This window comes from Myotis lucifugus, unplaced genomic scaffold (genome assembly GCF_000147115.1).
Source record: "Myotis lucifugus unplaced genomic scaffold, Myoluc2.0 scaffold_256, whole genome shotgun sequence".
In the NCBI taxonomy this organism is placed as follows: Eukaryota; Metazoa; Chordata; class Mammalia; order Chiroptera; family Vespertilionidae; genus Myotis; species Myotis lucifugus.
Window position 1 is genome coordinate 20,647 of NW_005871304.1, and position 22,497 is coordinate 43,143.

At 38.4% G+C, this 22,497-nt stretch overlaps 1 protein-coding gene across 3 annotated transcripts in view; it reads left to right on the plus strand.

Annotated features, from left to right (window-relative positions):
* The first annotated feature begins 213 nt into the window (after positions 1–213).
* Positions 214–22,497, plus strand: part of IFT81 (intraflagellar transport 81) — a 55,612-nt gene continuing 33,328 nt past the window's right edge. The window contains exons 1-11 of one of the 3 annotated variants that reach the window (XM_006099015.3): positions 214–315; positions 2,540–2,705; positions 3,224–3,327; positions 4,192–4,372; positions 5,726–5,815; positions 6,976–7,041; positions 7,343–7,453; positions 8,469–8,553; positions 15,030–15,193; positions 16,744–16,839; positions 18,426–18,572. In XM_006099015.3, the coding sequence (XP_006099077.1) occupies positions 2,562–2,705; positions 3,224–3,327; positions 4,192–4,372; positions 5,726–5,815; positions 6,976–7,041; positions 7,343–7,453; positions 8,469–8,553; positions 15,030–15,193; positions 16,744–16,839; positions 18,426–18,572 (1,188 nt within the window). In that variant the 5' untranslated portion in view covers positions 214–315; positions 2,540–2,561. Of the gene's footprint in view, positions 316–450; positions 472–729; positions 849–2,539; positions 2,706–3,223; positions 3,328–4,191; positions 4,373–5,725; positions 5,816–6,975; positions 7,042–7,342; positions 7,454–8,468; positions 8,554–15,029; positions 15,194–16,743; positions 16,840–18,425; positions 18,573–22,497 lie in introns of those variants that run through there. The other 2 variants (XM_023762688.1, XM_023762689.1) reach the window with 2 other exon arrangements.

Below are 22,497 nucleotides of genomic sequence, written 5' to 3' on the forward strand. Positions count from 1 at the left end.
AAACTGCAAACTGCAGAACGTTCGGGAAAGTTTACCGCCGGGGTAACAACCCCAAATTCTCTAGGCTGCCCACAGTGGCTCCGGACCCGGAACCCCATTTGGCACGTGGGCCCAGCACCCACCCATCCACCCTTCCCCCTCCCGCGCCGGGGCCGCAGCGCCCGCGCCTGGGTCCCCCGGAAACGCGGCGCCCCACCGGAAGTGACGTGTCCCACTGTCTAGCAACCGTTGCCAAGGAGCTCGTCTCTAGGAACCCGCTAGAGCCCGGGGACGTCCTGGGGGTGGGGGACAGTGGTTTCCTGAAGAAAATTTGAGGTAACCTCGCCGACCCGTGGTCGGAAACTTCCCCGAACCCCGAGATAGGAGAAAAGTGCCTCCCATCCCCTTCCCAGTGCGGCAAGCGGAGGGGTCGCAGCGGTGACCGGGTCCGAGGCCGTTCCCCGGCGGAATGAGTCGTCGGGAAGCCCCGAGGTGCCCGGGTGTGACGTGGGGTCCGATCCCCTTTCCCGAGCCCTGGGGTCGGGGGGACACTATTGCGGACTCCTGCGAGTTGCTGTCCAGAGCGCGTGGTTTCTGTCCCGCTCTGTGCCAGATAAGCGCTCGTCCTGGTTTTAATTCTTGCCCGCCCCCCCCCCCTCGGGTTTTTATGTTCTTTTGAGGGTAGGCGCTCGTGAATTAGTGTGGCATCTTTCCTCTGGAAGAGGCAGAGTAATTGCTTTTGCTAATTTTAGAGCGCCGAGCCCACGGGGCATAGACAGCCTACCTGCGCAGCACGTCTCTGTCCTCAGCGCGTGACCCTCAGAAAGCTGGTGGGCCAGCGGGGAGCCCAACTCGTTTCTTTTCTTCTGGTAACGTCTTACAAGGGTTTTGTATTTTTGAAAGGGGGGATATATATATATATATATATATATATATATATATATAGTATGCTATAAATAATATATATAATTTCTAAATTATTGAAAAGTAAGTATATACAGGTGTTCCCCCCTTTTTTTAGTTCATTTTTAAAAATTCATTTTTAAAAATTGCTAGTTAAAATAATTACCTGCCTGCAAAATTCTACTACTTCCCATAGTGATGTCTGCATGCAGGGGACACAAGAAACCTTGGTAATGCTGTTTCAGCACTTAAATAATCAGATATTCAGTTTTTACTCATTCAGTCTAGTGGAAGTAGTCGCTGTTTTAGATGCAGAGGGTGTTCAAGGATGGAATGACAGATATGTCCTCATGGAATTTACATTTTAGCAGAGAAGAGAAAATGTATTACATGAGTAACTACATGTGGTCAACGTGGAAGGCAGGCCCTGTGATTCCGATGCAGAACCTGGTGTGTAGCATAAGAACGATTTCCTGGAGGAACTTACCTTGAAGGGTAGGGTTAGGAAACCGTTAGGATTTGCACCTCTGGAGAGGGGGGAAAGGGAGAACAGTCCTTCTAGGTGGAGAAAACAGCATTAACTGAAGGCAGAGGTGGATCAACTAGGAAGCAGTGACCATTTCCATCTGCTGAGGTTTGAAGGGTGAAAAGTAACAATTTGGCAATTCAGTTGGGGAAAGCTCATTTGAACTAGATTATAAAGTGTCTCAAAAGCCAAGAAGTTTGGACTTCTTCTTGTGGGCAATGAGAAGCCTACAGGAGATTTGGAATGGGAGGCGGAGACTGGTACCTTATTGGAGGCGAAGGAAATGAGGTCCTGAAATACTCAAGGGTGGCAGAGTCAAAGCCTATAGGGCCAAACATAACATTAGTGGGTGAAGATCGCTTGGTGGAGGAAACCAAAACAAATCCAAGAAAGCATACCCAGGCTAACCAAAACAAATCCAAGAAAGCATACCCAGGCTAAAGCTTGCAAAATATGGGCCCAGAGTTACCTGATCTGATTTTCAAGAGAGACTGGAAAGCTGGATATTAATACAACAATATCTCCTAATTTTTAAACCTGGGCTGCTAATTTTTTAATATATTTTTATTGATTTCAGAGAGGAAGGGAGAGAGATAGAGAGAAACATACATCAATGATCAATGATGAGAGAGAATCATTGATTGGCTCCTTCCTGCATGCCCCACACTGGGGATTAAGCCCACAACCCAGGCATATGCCTTGACCGGGAATCTAACCGTGACCTCCTGGTTCATAAGTCTATGCTGAACGACTGAGCCATGCCAGCTGGGCTAAGTTTTAAAAATTAGAAATATGTCTGCAGTCTATAACAAGTCTTTACCCCTGGGTAGATGTTGTGGAGCAGAACGGAAGAGATGTTAATGTAGGTGGGATTTATTCATTTGTCCCTGTTAATGCAGATGACTGCTGTCACACAAGATGCATATGCAAAAACACTTGGCTTTACAAATTAACAGTATGTATTGAAGCATTCATAATGAAGTTGTCCCACTCTGATTTATTTCAATAAAATAACTTTTCCATGTAGAATTATACTTTCTATGCCTGCTTCCTATGATCTTAATACTGGTTTCCCCCCAGAACTTTTGTTATCAGTATTGAGGAATTTTTTTCTCTATTTTTACTCTTTAGTTTAAATTATAAGACCTTGATTATGAGTGATCAAATCAAATTCATTGTGGACAATCTCAATAAGGAGCCTTTTAAGAAGAGCTATAATTTAATCACATTTGATTCCCTGGAGCCAATGCAACTATTACAAGTTCTCAATGATGTCCTGGCTGAGATTGACCCAAAGGTAAGAGCTTTGTCTTTCTCTGTGATGAAAAGGGTGGCAGGAAAGCCAGTTTCTGCCTCTCAGTATCTGTCTTGGGCAAATTATTTGCATTCTCTGGACTTTATTTTCATGAGGCCTTATTTTACAGGCCTTATGTTTGTAAAGTAATAGGAAATGATCTTAAAGTTTTTTCTTTTAGCTCAAAAATTATCAACTTGTACCTTATTTAGAAAATATTTCCCCACTTCCAAATTTAAATGGATTTAGTCCAGGAATAAAAATGCTTTTACAAAAGGTTTTATTGTATTGCAAGTTAGCTCATGTCTCTGCACTGGAGAGTTTTTACACTTGACATTCTTAATAGAATCCTGATCTGACTTGTATACACCCTCACTTGGAATCTGGGGACCTCCATACTTTATCCATTTTATTAAGAGAACATTGTGCCTGTTATGCTCTAGTAGATTGTAAGTGAGTTTAAATGTTGTTCTTTGTTAGATTTACAACAATAACATTTTTTTAATTTCTTTAATTGTTAGCAAGTTGTTGATATCAGAGAGGAGATGCCAGAGCAAACAGCCAAACGGATGTTAAGCCTCCTTGGTATCCTTAAATACAAACCTCCAGGAAATGCCACAGACATGTAAGAATCTGATTGCATGTTGCCTTCTTTTTTTTCGTTTGTTTGTTTAATTTGGAGAAGTTTTATTTATTTTTAAAAATTTATTTAATAGTATAATGTGTTGCTTTCCTTAAACTATGCTTTAATAGCCAAACCTTCATAGGCTATCGTCAGTATTCCTAGGCACTACCTGGTTTCCCTAAGTCTATGGCCTCGGAACATCACTGAGTTTCAAAATAATCTTGAGCTTTTTAAAAAAATATATTTTTATTGATTTCGGAAAGGAAGGGAGAGGAAGAGAGAGATAGAAACATCAATGATGAGAAGGAATCATTGATTGGCTGCCTCCTGCACGCCCCCCACAATCCAGGCATGTGCCCTTGACCACAACTGAACCCAGGACCCTCAAGTCTACAGGCTGACACTCTATACACTGAGCCAAACCAGCTAGCGCAATAATCTTGAACTTTTAATGTTATTTTGTCATGCAGAAGTTGTAAGTGGGTCAGTTCTTTCTCCTAATCAAAAAAGTCAGGCAAATGCACTATTCCATTTTATCATCTAGCTGCCATCCTAGATGAAAATCGTAACTTAAGCTGCCTAGTCAACGAAGTGAAGTATTAAGGCTGACTGTACTAGGTAATGGTTCCAACACAACCTTTCCACGTATTCCAGTGATATATTAAAGGCCTACTTTTACTTTTATTGTTAATGTGCACACTGACTATAGAATAGCATTGCTTTTATCCTTTTTAAATTGTCATGGAAAGCAATCTGGACACTGTAAATCAGATTTTGAGTAAATGTTATCTCTTTTCAAGGTTCACTTATAAGCCCACATGTGTGTGCACGCATTTTTGTTTTTTGTTTGTTTGTTTTTTATAGGAGTACCTTTCGTCAGGGTCTGGTGATTGGAAGTAAACCTGTAATTTACCCTGTGCTCCACTGGCTTCTTCAGAGGACTAATGAGCTGAAGAAAAGAGCATATTTAGCTCGTTTCTTAATAAAACTGGAGGTACCAAGTGAGTTTCTTCAGGATGAAACTGTGGCTGATACCAATAAACAGGTATTCAATACATAATAGTATTTTAAAACTGTCTGTAATGGATTTCAAGAACATGTTCAAATACATGTTAATCTCTCTCTAGTTTATTTGCTGTCTCTGTATTTTCAGGTGGCACCAAAAGGGAAAACAGTTATCAGCTAACATTCAACTGCAACCATGTATTAAAATATTGACATTTGCACACAAATACCAATTCAGTGATAGGTGCATGTGGATAGAAAAAAACACACCCTGAAGTTAATGATTTTAGCATAATTTATTACTTAAGCATTGTGGGTAGGTTGGATCCTGGGCTTGGGACTGCAGGGCACTTTGCTCATCAGTAAGGTGACAATATAATTTGTCATCCAAATCAGAGAGCAAGGGACTATCAAATAATTATACCAGGACCGAGGTATAAATTGACACTCTCCCAGGAAAACTGGGATATGTGAGCCCCAGCAAAGACTGTATAGGCAAAGAAGCTAGGCTTGCAACCTCAGAGGACTTTTTAGTCAGGCTGAAAGTAAACAGAGGGCCAGGAATTTGGAATTTCAGTGCATTTTCCTCACCAGAGTTTTGAGGTAATACTGGGTTTTGGCCTTAAGATATTAAGGGAGGGAGACAGATGAGTAACTAGACAACTGTAATTTCATATGGTATCTACTCTGATGTCATGGCATTCTGATACAGGGCTGTAGAAGTCTTCTGTGTGGGCAATGGTATCTGTGCTGAGACCTGATGGAGGAATAGGATTTATCCAGGTTAGGGATGAGGGGACTCATACAATATTCTCAAAGGGAACAGGGTTTGTGAACTGGAAATGAGAGCATGGGATGTTCCAGAGGCTGAAAGAAAATCAGCATAGTGAGAATATAGAGTGTGAGGTAGGAAAGTAACCAGAGAGGAAGCAGGAGAAGGATTTACTGACCAGATTTTACAGACCCGCTTTTTTATGTCCTATATAAATGTTTAAAGATGTATTTTTCAAACGCTGTGTTCATAATTATTTAAGTCAGTGACTTTCAACCAGTGTACCACAAGAATTTTTATAACTTGCAATACCTGACTATTTAGTCAAGGGCACTGACCTCTTTTCCCTTGGACTGTCAAATAAAAAAATGACAATAGCCAACACAGTAATAGCTACCCAGTGTGAAGGAATCAAAATTATACCTATTTTTTGTCAGATCAGCAAAAAATATGTCTTTTGGTGTGTTGTAGAATTTTAGTCATTAGTTTATGTGTGCTTTGAGATGAAAAAGGTTGAAAATCACTGATTTAAGTAATCACTATAAGTTTATAGATAACCTGATTAAGAAAAGCCTACTGGGTCTAGTCATTAGTTTATCATTTTTTAACTTGTTCTTTTAGTATGAAGAGTTGATGGAAGCCTTTAAAACTTTGCATAAAGAATGTGAGCAGCTTAAGACATCTGGATTTTCCACAGCAGAAATAAGAAGGGTAAAGAAAAGAAAATCTATTTTTTATTTGAATAATGTTAGGTTTAGTATTTTTGTTTTTAGTTAATTAAGTATGAGTCTTAAAACTATATCGAAACTGGTGATAGCAAAAGGCAGATTTTCTTTTGTAAGGCCTTGCTAGTTCTTTGCTGAATAAATTAATGAGGCCAGGGTAAATGATTTTAAAAGGTTACATTTTGAGTCTCTATCTAATATACATATATATGTATATATCTATACCTACTGATATAGATATCTGATATAGAAAATAACAAAAAATAAAAATTTTCTAATTGTTTGTATATCCTTTCAGGCTGTGTGTGTCTGTGTGTGTGTGTGATCACACGATCCATAATTATTTGTATCTTGCTTTTTTAAAAAAAAATGTGTATTTTATTTATTTTTTATTGATTTCAGAGAGCAAGGTAGAGGGATGAGAGAGAGAAACATCAATGATGAGAGAGAATCATTGATCGGCTGCCTCCTGCACACTCCCTACTGGGGATCGAGCCCGCAACCCTGGATGTGCCCTGACTGAACTGAACCCAAAACCCTTCAGTCCACAGGCTCTATCCACTGAGCCAAACCAGCTAGGGTGGTATCTTGCTTTTTATAATTTTATTTTATTTTTTAAGTATATTTTTATTGATTTCAGAGAGGAAGGGAGAGGGAGAAAGAGAGAGAGAGAAACATCAATGATGAAAGAGACACATCGATTGGTTGCCTCCAGTACTGGCCCTTGAGCAGAATCAAACCCAGGACCCTTCAGTCCGCAGGCCAACGCTCTATCCACTGAGCCAAATTAGCTAGGTGTATTTTGCTTTTTAAATCATTATATCATTAGTATATTCCCATTGTTATCTTTCTACAATATGATTTTAATGATTAAATAATATCCTATAGTATAGATAATTTAAGCATTTTTGCATATCTATGATTGTTTCCCTAGGATAAATTTCTGTTTTAGTTGCTTTTCTAGATGAACACCGAGCTGCCAAATAAATTATTGGGGATGGGGGGAATAGAAATGTCCTTCATCCCAAGGAGGTTCTTTGTTCCTAATGCTCTGGTTATTATAATAGATACATAATCATATAAAACCCTTAGCTGAATTCTACAAAGAATACTTTTTCTGATAATGTCTTCTTGACTGCTTTTTAGGATATCAGTGCAATGGAGGAAGAAAAGGATCAGCTCATTAAGAGAGTTGAACGTTTGAAGAAAAGGGTAAGGCAAGAATTAGCACTGTAAGACTTTGGCCCCAAGTGTTAAGCACTTGCAAAGACTTAGGAATGCAAATAAAGATTAAGCAGGGCATGGATTCAATCTGAGGAGGGACTCAAATAACCCTGACTGAAAGGGAATCTCCCTAGGCACTAGCCCAAAACCTTCAAGGACCTGGAATCTAGAGCTTGACTGTCATCTCCAGGGAGTACTGTTTACCAAAAGGAAATGATAAGTGGGTGTCGGAGTCACGTGACATGCCTTAACCTGACAGTAACATGAACTACTTATTCCCTTAATGTAGGTGGAGACAGTTCAGAATCATCAACGGATGCTTAAAATAGCAAGACAACTTCGAGTTGAAAAAGAGAGGGAAGAATTTCTTGCACAACAGAAACAGGAACAAAAGAATCAGGTATCCATATGAAGATTTATATTCTCATGATGAAAGAAATAGTTCTTTATGACAATTCAAATGTAAAGAAAGAAGAATTTTAGAAGTTCATGTTTCCCTTTGTGAGCATGATAAAATATTCTTCTGAGAGTATTTTGTGGTGCCAACAGAATCAAGGACCTTTGGGACTCTATACTCAGTATATATCTGTACACTCCCTTTTGGCCTATGCTGAGCTCATGTTGTTACAACACTGCCAAATATTCATTGTTTCATGAATGAAACTGTTGATGAAACTTGTAGAATCTCTCAAGGGGTGTTGAGATTCTGGGGCTATGATAACATCCTTTCTATTGCACTGATCACAGTATCCTCTACATTTTACTCCAGCGGTAAATAAGCAAATCATGAAAAGGCTCCAAAACACCCACCATCCACATTTTTGGACTTTGCCTTAACGAAAAAATAATTTGGCCAGGAAAATATCACTTTTATTTTGTTAAAAGTCGTTCTTAAAACTGAGTAGACTTATACATTAAAAGTACAGTTCAGATCAGCTCCATTTCCTTCTAGGTGGGCAGTTGAGGGGTTTGGCTTTCTCAGAACTTGTTTGGCATCACAGTCGTTCTACTGCAGCAGCAACTACACTGCCTGGCCCTGAGGTTACTTGGCATCAAATTTTGATTCTGAGACATCATATGTGAGAATGCTTGCAGTCCTTAAAGTTAAGAAAAGCATGTTATAACAAGAAAAGCCTGGTAACTGTATTCTTTAGCAAGCATTTTTCTTTGACCACCAAATTCAGCAAATACTTTTTTTTTTTAAATTTCAGAAAGCTCTTTTTTTTTTAAGTTTTACATGAAAGGGTATTGAGGGAACCATTTATATTTGGGATTTAACATAGCAATTTTCTTGGTTCTTATTATTTGTTCCTTTATATCACAGGAATTATTGTGGAACTTGTATTTTTCATTGTTTGTATGAGTGGTAGGTTTCAATAGACTAAGCAAGTAATAGATCTAATTCTATTTTAAAGCTATTTCATGCAGTGCAGAGACTGCAAAGAGTACAAAACCAGCTGAAAAGTATGCGCCATGCGGCAGCAGATGCAAAGCCTGAAAGTAAGTGGAAATTATTAGATGACATAGTCGATCAGAGAATATTAGTTTAACACTTGGAGTGCGGGAAACGAGTTAAGTCGGCTCGCGTGAATTGCGCGTACTCCGCGGGAGCCGTCTTTAACTCGGTTCATATAGATTTGCGGTGGAGTTCGGGAAACGTGTAAACTCGGGCCGATTGTAACTGCGTATTACCAAATATTTGTTTGTAATCCACCCTTTTGGTGGATGGAACAAAACCAAAAGACAGAGCCATCTTATATTTTGGCGGGAAATTCACCCGCACTCCAAGTGATCAGTAGTCTCCCTACCGATTACCAATTAACTAATGAGAACTATCATCAAGTGATATCTCAGTATTCAGAGTGTCATTTCCTATCTAATGAAGGGGAGTCCTGATATAGGCATCTTTAAGTCTTCACCTGGGGTTTAATTCCTGTTCAGTCAGTGTTTTGTCAGAGGGTAAAGGTAATGAAAACCATTGTGGAGGGAGGCTCTCTAATCTGTGAGAATATGAAGTACTTAGGATGGATGTTATGAAAAAGATGGATGGAAGAAGTGTGAATCATTGCTCTAAAGCCAGGGCTATAAAGACAAAGAATAACACTGAGTGTTTTCCCTATTTGGGCAATTATGCTAATGTCATGGGTCTCTAATTTTAGATTAGATGAGCCCCTTGCTGGCTGGACTCATCTTAATTTTTGATGGTAAAGATGTGAAGGAATCTACATCAAATCCAAAGAACATATACTGCCTGGCCAGCGTGGCTCAGTGGTTGAGTGTTGACTTATGAACCAGCAGGTCCCGGTTCAATTCCTAGTCAGGGCATATGCCCAGGTTGTGGCTCGATCCCCAGTGTGGGGCAGACAGGAGGCAACCGATCAATGATTCTTTCTCATCATTGATGTTTCTCTCTCTCCCTCTCCCTTCCTCTCTGAAATCAATAAAAATATCTTTAAAAAATAATAATATCAATAAGCAATTTGTATAGGCCTACTCTTGTTAAGAAATTATTAGAGCTTATCATTAATAGTGAATTTTTGAAAATGAAGGCAATGTATATAAGAATTGAAAGATTTGGTATGCAGAAAAATAATTGGCTGATCAGTACAGTTTAATACAATTTCAGATGTTAGCCTAAACATGTGTTTCTGTAATATCTGTTATCCTTAATTTTATTAGGTTAAATATTTCTTGCTGTTATGTTTTAATTCTGGCAACTAAACAGAATATCCAAAGATATTTACAGTATTAGTAATATTTCATTTTTTAAATTTGAGTTGATAGTTTTTATTTTGCTTTGGCTTTCTAGTCTAAATAGAAATCATTTGGGCCAGGAAATACATAATTGTTTATTTAATAACTAGAGGCCTGGTGCACGAAATTCGTGCACTGGGGGAGGGGGGTTCCCTCAGCCTGACCTGCACCCTTTCGCAGTCAGAGAGCCCTCGGGGGATGTCTGACTGCCGGCTTATGCCCGCTCCCCTTGTGGCTTCTGGCTGAGCGGTGCTCCCCCTGTGGGAGTGCACTGACCACCAGGGGGCAGCTCCTGGGTTGAGCGTCTGCCCCCTAGTGGTCAGTGCGCATCATAGCGACCAGTCATTCTGCCATTTGGTCAATTTGCATATTAGCCTTTTATTATATAGGATAAAATGGACACAGTTCTGTTTAGGGCATCTCTTGTGGTGTGGGTTTAAAATATTGATGTAATATGTTAGTACATGCTGCTAAATTGTTAAGTAGTAGTAAAAATAATAGGCTCAAACCAACAGTCCATTAATTCAGTATTTCTTGATCATCTACTGAATGTCAGGTACTGTGCTAAATGTTAGGAATAGAAAGCAGAAATCCTATATAATAAAAGCCTAATATGCTAAGTGTCTGGTCGTCGGTTGTTCGTTCAACCAACCAAAGCGTAATATGCTAATGGTATGCTAAGGCCGCTCAACCACTTGCTAAGATGTGCACCAGGAGGCAGACAGTCGACTGGTCGATCAGTCACTATGATGTGCACTGACCACCAGGGGGCAGATGCTCTGACTGGTAGGTTAGCTTGCTGCTGGGGTCCGGCCGATTGGGACTGAGCGAGATGGGCTGGACATGCACTGGAGCCCTCCTGCAGTCCCTCCACAGCTGGCCAACCTCCCGCGACCCTGACCGTGCACCTCTGGGTTCCCTCAGCCTGGCCTGCACCCTCTCATAATCCAGGACCCCTCGGGGGATGTCGGAGAGCCGGTTTTAGCCCGATCCCGCAGGACAGGCCGAGGGACCCCACTGGTGCACAAATTTGTTCACCGGGCCTCTAGTATTTCTATAAAGTGCTCACAGTGTAATGGAGGAATGACCAGCAGTGTGCCATACGATGAATTTGCTGATGAAGCTCAGCATAGGGTTCGATGAGAACAAACAAAGAGGCAGAGCAACACACACTAACACAGAGACAAATGGCTTCCTGGACGTGGCCACTGAGTTAAGTTAAAGCTGGAAAGGTGAAGGAGTGGAAGACATTCCATTCCAAGGTGCAGTGACATAAAGAGAGTGGGCTGAGCAAATAATGATGGATGAAGATAGATGAAGGGTAAGCCTCTCCTGACTGCTTGTGTTCAAAAAGAGGACAGGAGGGGGAGTGTGCGAATGAATGAGATAGCGCTGTGCCTAGATTGCAGGAGGGTAGTAATAAAGTGGTGTTTACGTGCTGAAGGAAAGAGTCAGACAAATTGAAGATTTAGGAGGAAATGGTGAAAATTGGTAACAGCCTTCCCTGCGTGTCCCAATTGTACCCCCATACCCTGCATTGCATTGGATCTTCTATAACAATACCACAGTGTGTTAATGGTTGGCATATCTAATTCTGACTCAGCTAAACTCCAGGCGAGTCACCAAGTCATAATTGGTCTTTCTATTTCCAGGCCCTTGCACACTAGATTACACATACAAGTACTCAGTAAAGTCTGTTAAGGAGTTGGGAGGTGAGAGTAAAGACCTTGACTTTGGATAGGAAAACAGTGATCTTTTCCACACAGAGGAGGGGAATCAAATAAGAAAAAAATGGTTGAAATTTAAAAATAAGGTATTACATATGTAATATATGTTTTTTTTGTGGGTGGGCAGGGAGTAGGGAATAGGAAATTAAAGAGTTCTTGCTCTGCTGACATCTTTTTGGGAAACAGTTTAAGGGTTGTATTTAGCAGTTTAGGAAAAGAGTAGATTAAGCAGATGTTAATTACTAGTAATCCAGGTGTTTAGTTGAATAAGGCCCATCTAAATTCTTCACTAACAAAAAAGATTTATAAAAAGTTTCTATTCACTTAAATAACATACACATTATTTTTAAATATGTTTTCATTTCAGAGAGGATGGGAAAGGGAGAAAGAAATAGAAGCATCAATGATCTGAGAGAATCATTGATTGGCTGCCTCCTGCAAGCCCCAGACTGGGGATTGAGCCTGCAACCGGGGCATGTGCCCTGACTGGGAATCCAGCCGTAATCTCCTGGTTCATAGGTCGATGCTCAACCACTAAGCCACGTTGGCTGTGCCAAGCGAATTATTTTTAGTGTAACAATGTAATTTGTATTTTTTCAGAGTAACAACCGTACTATAAAACATTCAAATATATTTTTATACTCTACACATTTGTGAGATTTATTACATAAAAAAAAACCTACTCATTCAATGATAGTAGGATCAGTAAGATGTTTTCAGAGGGTTTTTAATAAAAAAGTTTACTGAGATCTTAGAGGCCAGGATTTCAAAAGATAATTTCTAAAAAACTGCATAGGAACATATGACTACTTTTCAAAGTCTACATTAAAATTTTTAAGAGAAGAACTTAAAATGTGATAGAAATTCTGTTTTTTATGTTTTTTTAAGCAGCTTTATTGAGTAAAATGGACAAATAATAAACTGTACCTATTTAAAGTGTACAATCCATACTTTTTGAAACCATCACAATTACAAGCATATCCATCGTCCCAAACATTTCCTTGTGCCTCTTCGTAATGTCTCCCTCCTCCCTCCTCTGCCTCTCTACCTGTCCCCAGGCAACCATTGATCTGCTTGCCGTCATTAACATATAAGTTTGTGTTTTCTAGAATTAGAAACTTTTTTAAAATAAGGTATATAAAAATTAAGAATTTTAATCTTTTAAAACATTTCAGACTTTGATTCCTTACATCTCTGGTTACATATGGTATATTTAAGAACTTGGGAGAAACTAGTCATCTGAAGATGGAGAAACTAGTCATCTAATAGTCAGAGAAGCCAGGAAGTAGATTTAATCTGAAACCACATTATTATCGTGTGATTCATTAAACACTTTCTCTTTCCTCTCTTTCCCCAGCCCCTAAAAAGGGGGGGGGGGGAAATTGTAGGGATGAATGGAAAACTCGTGAATTTGTCTTTAATAAATTTTTACATGTTAATATATGGTTAGCACAACAGAACTAAAAATACTTTTAAGGTTTTAAGCCAGGTTTATTATGTAATCTACGTACGTAGATTACTTAAACCGGAAATCCAATGTTTTAAAAACTTAAGCCAGAATTTGTAAACGTGTAATGGAAAGATCTGAAATAAACTTTTAAAAGCTCTCTAGGCTGGGAATTTATAACAAAACCATTATTCACTGAAAATCTGTGTGTGTATGTTTGGGCACTCTGTCAAAATAAGAAAACTATTAAATCTTAAAAATATAACTTGCCATTTAACTATAAACTTTACAAAATCAAAACTCCCAAACATGGAAAACTGAAAAAATGTATGAATGTAGATAATTTCTTTTTCGGATTTGAATGTGTGCTTTGAAGCTGACAAATTATAATATATTACCACTTATGAGGTAATAGAATAAAACTATAAATTGCCTCAGAAGTGTTGCAAAAGAAAAAGAGTAAATGACAACATACAGAAGAAAGAAGCTGGATTTCATTTGTGTTGTCATTTGGTTCTTGGATTTCTTACTTAAATGCAAAATGTGACCCAACAAAATATCTGGCTCTTTCTTTCCTTTCTTTCCTTTTTTCTTTCCTTTTCCTTTTCCTTTTCCTTTTCAATCACAATTTACATTCAGTACCATTCCGCACCAGTTTCAGATTACAGCAAAGTGGCCAGAAAACTAACCACTCTACAGAGTGGTCCCCCTGCTGCCCAAACACCCACTTTGGCCTCATACACAGTTATCTCAACATTATTGACTATATTTCCCACGCTATATCTGGCTTGTTTTGCAAATATTATTTTTGCATTAATTTAAGGAGTATAAAATAATTAGGTGGTAATTTGTTTTTTAATTGATTTTTAAAGAGAGAGGAAAGGAGAGAGAGAAACATTGATCTGTTGTTCCACTTCTTTTTTGCCCCATTGACTTCTCCCTAGCCATCCCCACCCCCCAGCACATGCCCTCACTCCCTTTAGTGTCTGTGTCCATTGGTTATGCTTATATGCATGCATACAAGTCCTTTGGTTGATCTCTTACCCCCCCCCTCCACCCCTCTCCCCTGCCTTCCCTCTGAAGTTTGACGGTCTATTCGATGCTTGTTTGTCTCTGGATCTATTTTTGTTCATCAGTTTATGTTCTGGTAGATTCTCGTATGTGCACTGACTAGAGATTGAACCCGTAAGCTTGGCATATTGGGATAATGCTCTAACCAACTGAGCTACTAGCCAGGGCTTAGGTGGTAATTTGGAAAGATGATAATATTACTTTTTCTGTAATTATTTAAACATTTCTTCCTTGTAAATTGTTTTTTTATTATTCTAACTAGAGGCCCGATGCACGAAGATTCGTGCAAGAATGGGCCTTCCTTCCCCTGGCTGCCAGACTGCCTTTGCTCTGGCCGTAGCCGCCTTTCCATCTTCCCATGCTGCCCAGAGGCCTGGAACGGCTGGGGCAGTATGGAATGCCTGCGTCGTCACCATGGCGACAAGGCAAGCATCCCACCTGCCCCCGGCCACTCAATGCTTGTGTATGCAAATTAACCCACCATCTTTGTTGGGTTAATTTGCATACTCCTGACTGGCTGGTGGGCATCGCAAAGATACAGTCAATTTGCATCTTTCTCTTTTATTAGTGTAGATTAGCAAAAGACTTCAATGGCCAATCTATTATGGTACTAGATTTTATACACAGATATAATATTATACAGGTAGATATACTAGGTATTTTCACAGATATGCCCTACTATACAGATCTTTTTAAAAAAATATATTTTTATTGATTTAAGAGAGGAAGAGAGAGATAGAAACATCAATAATGAGAGAGAATCATTGATTGGTTGCCTCTTGTATGCCTCCTATTGGGGATTGAGCCCACAACCCAGGCATGTGCCCTTGACTAGACTCAAACCTGGGACTCTTCAGTATGCAGGCCAATGCTCTATCCACTGAGCCAAACCAGCTAGGGCCAGGTCTTATAAAGTATAAAGAATGTCACTGTACCTATTCTCTTGGGCTGAACATTCATTTATTTTCTTTTCAAAGGTTTAATGAAGAGACTAGAGGAGGAGATAAAGTTTAATTCATATATGGTAACTGAAAAATTTCCTAAAGAATTAGAGAACAAGAAAAAAGAATTGCATTTTTTACAAAAAGTGGTGTCAGAGCCTGCTATGGGCCACTCTGATCTTCTTGAACTTGAATCTAAAGTAAGTGACAATTATCTTTTCATAGTTTCCAATTTTACCTCATCCTTAGTTCTATGAAAAGTATGAGAACTGCTTTCTATAGTGTCCAACTCTTGGCTCTTAAGTTAGCCTGCCCTAAGAGCTGATAGCTCTTAGGAGGAGTTGCTCTTTTTTTTTTTTTTTAATATATTTTATTGATTTTTTACAGAGAGGAAGGGAGAGGGATAGAGAGTTAGAAACATCGATGAGAGAGAAACATCGATCAGCTGCCTCCTGCACACCCCCTACTGGGGATGTGCCCGCAACCAAGGTACATGCCCTTGACCGGAATCGAACCTGGAACCATTCAGTCTGCAGGCCGACGCTCTATCCACTGAGCCAAACCGGTTAGGGCAGGAGTTGCTCTTTATGAGAAGTTACAGCATGTAATGCTGTTACTTATAATACATGATTTATTAAAATCTAGTCAATTGATTAGGAAACTAAGTAACTTGGATATATAAATTAATGCATATGATAGACTCATAGGTTTATGTATTCATAATATATAATTGGCTAATATAATGTATTCATAATAACAAGATGACAACTTTTAAATATCAGTAATTTTTGTTTCCAAGAATAATATTGTAGCAATTTTATATTTAAAGCTTAATATATTTATTAGCCTTTTATGCCAGCTTTGGAATTACTAAATTTTTTTGTAATTCTCATTGAAACCTGCTATCATATTATAACACTTTTGCTCCCTAGAAACAAAACACTAATCAGATGTGTATTTTTTTAAAAATACCAAATATCATGAAGATTGAACCGTTTTGATTTGCTGATCCTTTAATGTGCTCAACAGCCATTACAACTAAATACATAATTTTGATCATTGTATTCTTTTAATTTTCTTACAGAAATTAGATGGCCAAGTCAGATTTGGCTCAAATTTAATGTCATAGAATTAACAAGGGAACTCTAGTTTTTTTCAGAGGATAGACAGATATACTGAAAATCATGTAATTTTTAAAATTTGTTGAGGGACTATATGCTTCTGTGGGCTTAGTCAGTTTTATTACATTGGGAAAGGTTTGGATTAATGAGTGGAATAAATGACTGCTATGGGAGAACCACAGATCATTTGAACAGGAAAGTTTTTAGATGTCATCCATGTCAGCTCTCAGCTGGGTTCATGAATTCCTTATAAAATCCCTATGGAATGTTAGTCTGGATTTTATCACTTGCAGTGACTTGAAAGTCACAAGCTAGGAGAGGGGATAACTTCAGATTTTAAAAAATTCTTTTTTATAAGAATGTATAAATATTTCATGCTGAATACTTTAGGATAATTTAGACATGGTTGGTTAAATCCATGTAAGTAATAATACTGTGTAAATATTTATCATGAACCACGAAGTGTTCATTATTTCTAAAAGTAATCATAACAACCCACTCATAACATTAATGGGACCATCTAATCACTGATAAGAACTATAAATTCAAAGCTTGGCTGGGCCAATTGTCCCTTACTTTGTGTAATCATAGGGAGAGACTTAACCTTTTTTATTTTCATACTGTTTTAGATAAATGAAATAAATACACAGATCAATCAGCTGATTGAAAAGAAAATGTTGAGAAATGAGCCAATTGAAGGCAAACTCTCACTATATAGGCAACAGGTAAGCCCATTCTTTTGGCCCACTTAGCTCTGAGCATCTTCATAAACACCACAGGCTGTGTTATTTATAGTGTTAAAGTGAGAAGGAAGAAAGCAATCAATGTTCTTCTGTCATTGCTAATCTCCAGATTATAACAAGGAACTTACGGAAAAAGCTACAAAAGACGCGTGTTCAAGTTTGAAATGCAATACACCTGATAATGCTTAGTTTCCTCTGCGTCTGCCAACTGTGGTGATAGGGCTATTTGTGATTATATCTGTGAATGTGGAATTTGATTATTTAAATGAAAGGTTACCTTAAGTGATATAAATAAAAATAAAATATTTGTAATTTTTAATGAATTAAAGGCAATATATTGTTTCAAGATTAAAGTTAGTTTGCAAGAATAGAATGAATTAAATTTTAGTGCTAAGACAGTGGTTCTCAACCTTCTGGCCCTTTAAATACAGTTCCTCATGTTGTGACCCAACCATAAAATTATTTTCATTGCTACTTCATAACTGTAATGTTGCTACTGTTATGAATCGTAATGTAAATATCTGATATGCAGGATGGTCTTAGGCGACCCCTGTGAAAGGGTCGTTCGACCGCCAAAGGGGTCGCGACCCACAGGTTGAGAACCGCTGTTAAAGCATTTATCATTTTTTCCACAACTATTAGATCATGAGATTATATATGTTGTAATGTATTTCTAGACCAAAGAGTCAGATGAAAGCCATGGATTCTCTGAAAAGAACCCAGGCAGGAGTTTAGTGTGAAGAGCATTCTGTAACCTCAGGAAATACTGAGCTACGTAACAAAGCACTATTCAAGGATGTTAGAATTTTTAAAAACCGTTTTACAATAGAAAATTTCAACCATATACCAAGGTAGGGAAGGTAGTTCACCTTCCTGTTTCCCTAAGTTATAGCAATCATGGCCTTCTTGTGTCATTTCTACCGCCAGCCCAACTGAATTATTTTGAAGCAAACCTTAGATTTAATATCATTTCATCTATAAATATTTCAGAATGTATCACCAAAAAATAAGGTTTTAAAATTTTAATTCCAACAGCATATCACATAAACTACTGTTTTTAAAGTTCACCCGTGTTGTAGCATGTATCAATACCTCATTCCTTATTATTACTGGGTAACATTCCATTGTATGGATACTTTCACATTTTGTTTACTCATTCATCAGTTGATGGGCATTTGGGTTGTTTCTACTTTCTGGCTATTAGGAATTATGTAGCTATGGACATTTTAATACAAGTTTTTGTGTGGAAATATGTTTTTCTCTCCATTGACTATCTTTCTAGGAGTTGCGGGTTCATATGATAATTTATTTAACACTGAGGAAATGCCAAACTGCTTTCCTATGAGCTATACCATTTTACATTCCTACCAACAGTGTATGAAAGTTCTGATTTCTCTACATTCTTGCCAATACTTGTTATTATCTGTCTTTTTTTATTGTAGCCATCCTGGTGGATATGCTTACGTTGAAATTTTAGCTTGGTAAACTCTAAAACAGAGAATTTCACAATTTAACAGAATGTTGATTGGATATGTTTTATTTTACATTGGCATTTAATGCTCAATTAGGCATCCATAATTTCACGTAAAAAAGAAGCAAAAGCTGAGGAACTGCAGGAAACAAAGGAGAAGTTAGCCAGCCTAGAGCGGGAGGTGTCTGTGAAGACAAACCAGGCCCGGGAGTTTGATGGCACTGAAGTTCTGAAGGGAGATGAGGTAAGTTGAGGTCTCTCATGGGACAAGGATATGAGTATTGTTCTTGTTTGAAACCATGAATACTTTTGCCTTTTTTTTTTGAATGTCAATAATGGGAAGTTAGTATTATTTTATGAAACCTCTTTCTGTATAACTGAAAACTCTGTGTAGTAATATTAAGATATTCTTGATGTACAATGACAGATCTTAATGATTTTATGAGCTAATATTCTAAATTTCCACTCTTTAATTAAGTGGGTTTATACTGGGTTTATTTTATAAAAGTGAAATCAAATGAGTAGGAACAGATAAGAAAAAATTCATAATTGTTGATAAATGTAATTTCATAGAGGGCTGAGAACAATCACCACTAAGTTACTTTGTCAGTAATGTGTGTTTGACCAGTTGCACTGACACCTTTAAAATTACTTCATTGTGGATGTTTACAAAGTTTAAAAATACAGTTATATCTTGCATTGCTACATACATTTTAAATTTTGAACAGTGCTTTAACAGCTGTTATTTATCATTTTGTCAGGCTCATGAGATAAATAGTAGAACAAGTAATAATTGTCCTTTATAGGTGATTAAACTTAAGCACCAAAAATATAATTCCCCATCTCCTTTTTATAAAGTTAGCTCAAAAAAGAATGAAGGAAGGAAGGAAGGAAAATATCTTATCTTCAGCTCAGTGCTTTTTTTTTTTTTTTTTTTTTTTTTTTTTTTAGCAAATCAAGTGGTAGATCACATTTTAATCTTAAACATTGCTTGTACTTTACCACCTCTTACAGCTTTGTTATTTTACATTAGCTAAGAGGCCTCAGCAAAGGCTACTTTGAAAAGCTGCTCTGTCCAGACCTCATTTTGGCTTTGAAAAGTTGTTGAATTCATACTGTTACAAATTTGCAGTGAACCTTCACTGTGCCAAACACTTTTTTCTGTGGTGCTTCTTTCTGATTGTAACCTCCCAATATGCCTCTTAGCTTATTGGGGAAGTGGTAGGTTTTCAAAAGTCAGCACTTGATTGAAACATTCCTTTGGCTTTTAACATCTACTTCCAGATTGCTTTGAGACATGGGAGTATTTTAAATGATACTTGGAAGCCAACAGCATGTGCTTCGTGACATCCTTGCTAGCCAAGAAAAAAAAAAGATTAATTATGCAGCAATTCTGCTTTATAAGAGAACATGTTATCTCCTAGCATTTTTATCTTTTCTTAAGAAAATGCTGCCCAATTGACAGGAAATAGTAATTGATATGGCCACATTTGGCATGAGTGGTGCTTAAAATCCAGCATTAGCTATTCCCCGTATGCAAGTAGAGGCACAAGAACCTAGTGCCAAGCTATTAGCCTTTATTTATTTATTTTTAAGTTTTTAAAAATATATATATTTTATTGATTTCAGAGAGGAAAGGAGAGGGAGAGAGAAACATCAATGATGAGAGAGAATCATTGATTGGCTGCCTCCTGCACGCCCCCTACTGGGGACTGAGCCTAAAACCTGTGCATGTGCCCTGACTGGGAATGGAACCACAGCCTCCTGGTTCATAGGTTGATGCTCAACCACTGGGCCACACCAGTTAGCTATTAGCCTTTATTTTTGACTAAATATATTGTATAGGAGAAGTATCCAATGACAGGAAAAGCATTCTTTTTTTTTTAAGGGTAGTCAAGTTAATTTTTAAGGAAAGGCCAGAAACTAGGACAAATCAAGTAAACCAGTTACCTAACCTAAAGAACAGAGGGTATTGGGGAACATTCAGCATAATTTTATAAGTAACAAATCTTGGTAGACAAATTTTATTTTCTACTTTGATAAAGTGATAGGCCATATGAACAAAAGGGAGAAAGTTTGTTATACTTACAATTATATAATACTAGAGGCCCAGTGCATGAAATTCATGCACTTGGGGGGGGGGGTGGGAGGCGTCCCTCATCCCGGCCTGCACCCTCTCACAGTCTGGGAGCCTTGGGGGATGTCTGACTGATGGCTTAGGTCCACTTCCTGCAGGGAGAGGGCCTAAGCTGGCAGTTGGACATTCTTAGCGCTGCCACGGAGGCAGGAGAGGCTCCCGCCACCACCGCTGTGCTCAAGCAGTGAGCTCGGCTCCGGGCTTCTGGCTGAGCAGCACTCCCCCTGAAGGAGCACACCGACCACCAGGGGACAGCTCCTGCGTTGAGCATCTGCCCCCAGTGGTCAGTGCACGTTATAGTGACCAGTCATTCTGCCGTTCGGTCGATTTGCATATTAGTCTTTTATTATATAGGATAGATGGACTTTACTGGGGTTTCATTTGATACCACATGGTAACCACCAAAAAAAATTATGTTCTTTGCCACTCATCTGTATACACAGTAGGTGAGAGAGTATCAAGAAGTAGTAGTGTCCTGGATGGTATGCTAAGTGGTTAGAGCATCCGCCCTTGCACCAAAGATTCTCAGGTTTGATCACTGGTCTGGTTGTGGCACCAAGAGTGTATAAGAGTATATGTTTCCTCTCTTACTTAAAACTCTCCATCACATTTGATCCTCAATCTTTTAATTTTTGGCATTCTGACAATATTTTGCTTTAATTTTCATTTTTCTTGATTAGGAATTAGATTGAGTATCTAGCCACATACATATTTGGTCATTTAGATTTCTTCTGTCATTTTTCTGTTTATTTTATTTCTCCATTTTTTTTCTAATGGATTGTGTTTCCCTATCTATTTATCATATTTTTACCTATATTCTGGATCATAATCGGGATAATTGTTTTCTTCTAGTCTGTTAGCTGTCTCTTTCTATACAGAGTCTTTTGTCACACAGAGGGTTTCTTCTTCCTCCCCAAACAGCTTTATTGAGATATACTTAGCATACAATAAACTGCACATACTTAAAGTGCAAATTGTTGCTGTTATTTCAAGTTATGATAACTTCAAATATTGGAACATGATTTTAATATTAAGTGACTTCAGTTTTCCATAATCTGGAATGTTTTAAAAATCTTTACATAGAAATGTCTTACTTTATGCAGATGCAGTGTGAGAGGAGATATAAAGACAGTATGGTAGCGAGCATAATAGTTAATGGTCATGACTATGATTCTGAGTTGTCAATAAAGGTTGCTGTGATCAGTATGATTTTTTTAAGATAACAGAAAGCTTAAGTAACCTCTCTTCCAGGAAGCATAGCCTGTAATTATTTTCCCAGCTCACACCTCACAACCCTCATATGTATTCATGTGTGTGGTAACACAGAGAACAGTTAAGATCACTTGCTCAGTTTCTGCCTCCCCTAAGAAACCAGTCAGCTCCATGATGACTGGGGCATATCTTGTGCTCACTACCATTTACTTAATAGCTGCCTGTAATAGGCACTTGGTAAATGTATAGAAAACCCAGACAAAAATGTATAACTAATATAATCTAATATAGACATATTCTTTCATAGAAAGATGAAAATAATCCTAACCATAATTGTATATTTCATTGTATAGATAAAGTAATTTTTAAATTCCTGCCCATAGCCCTGGGCGATGGGGTTCAGTTGGTTGAGCATCATCCTCTGTGTGTGGAAAGGTTCCGGGTTCAATTCTGAGTCAGGGCACATACCTGGGTTGCAGGATCCATCCTCTATCAGGGATCAATGTTTCACTCTCACATCAATGTGTCTGTCTGTCTCTCTCTCTCTCTCTTCCTCTCTCTCTCAAATCAATAAAAAAGCATGTCCTGCCCTAGCCAGTTTGGCTCAGTGGATAGAGCGTCGGCCTATGAACTGAAGGGTCCCAGGTTCGATTCCGGTCAAGGGCATGCACCTTGGTTGCGAGCACATCCCCAGTAGGGGGTGTGCAGGAGGCAGCTGATGGATGTTTCTCTCTCATTGATGTTTCTATCTCTCTATCCCTCTCCCTTCCTCTCTGTAAAAAATCAATAAAATATATATTTAAAAAGAAAGCATGTCCTT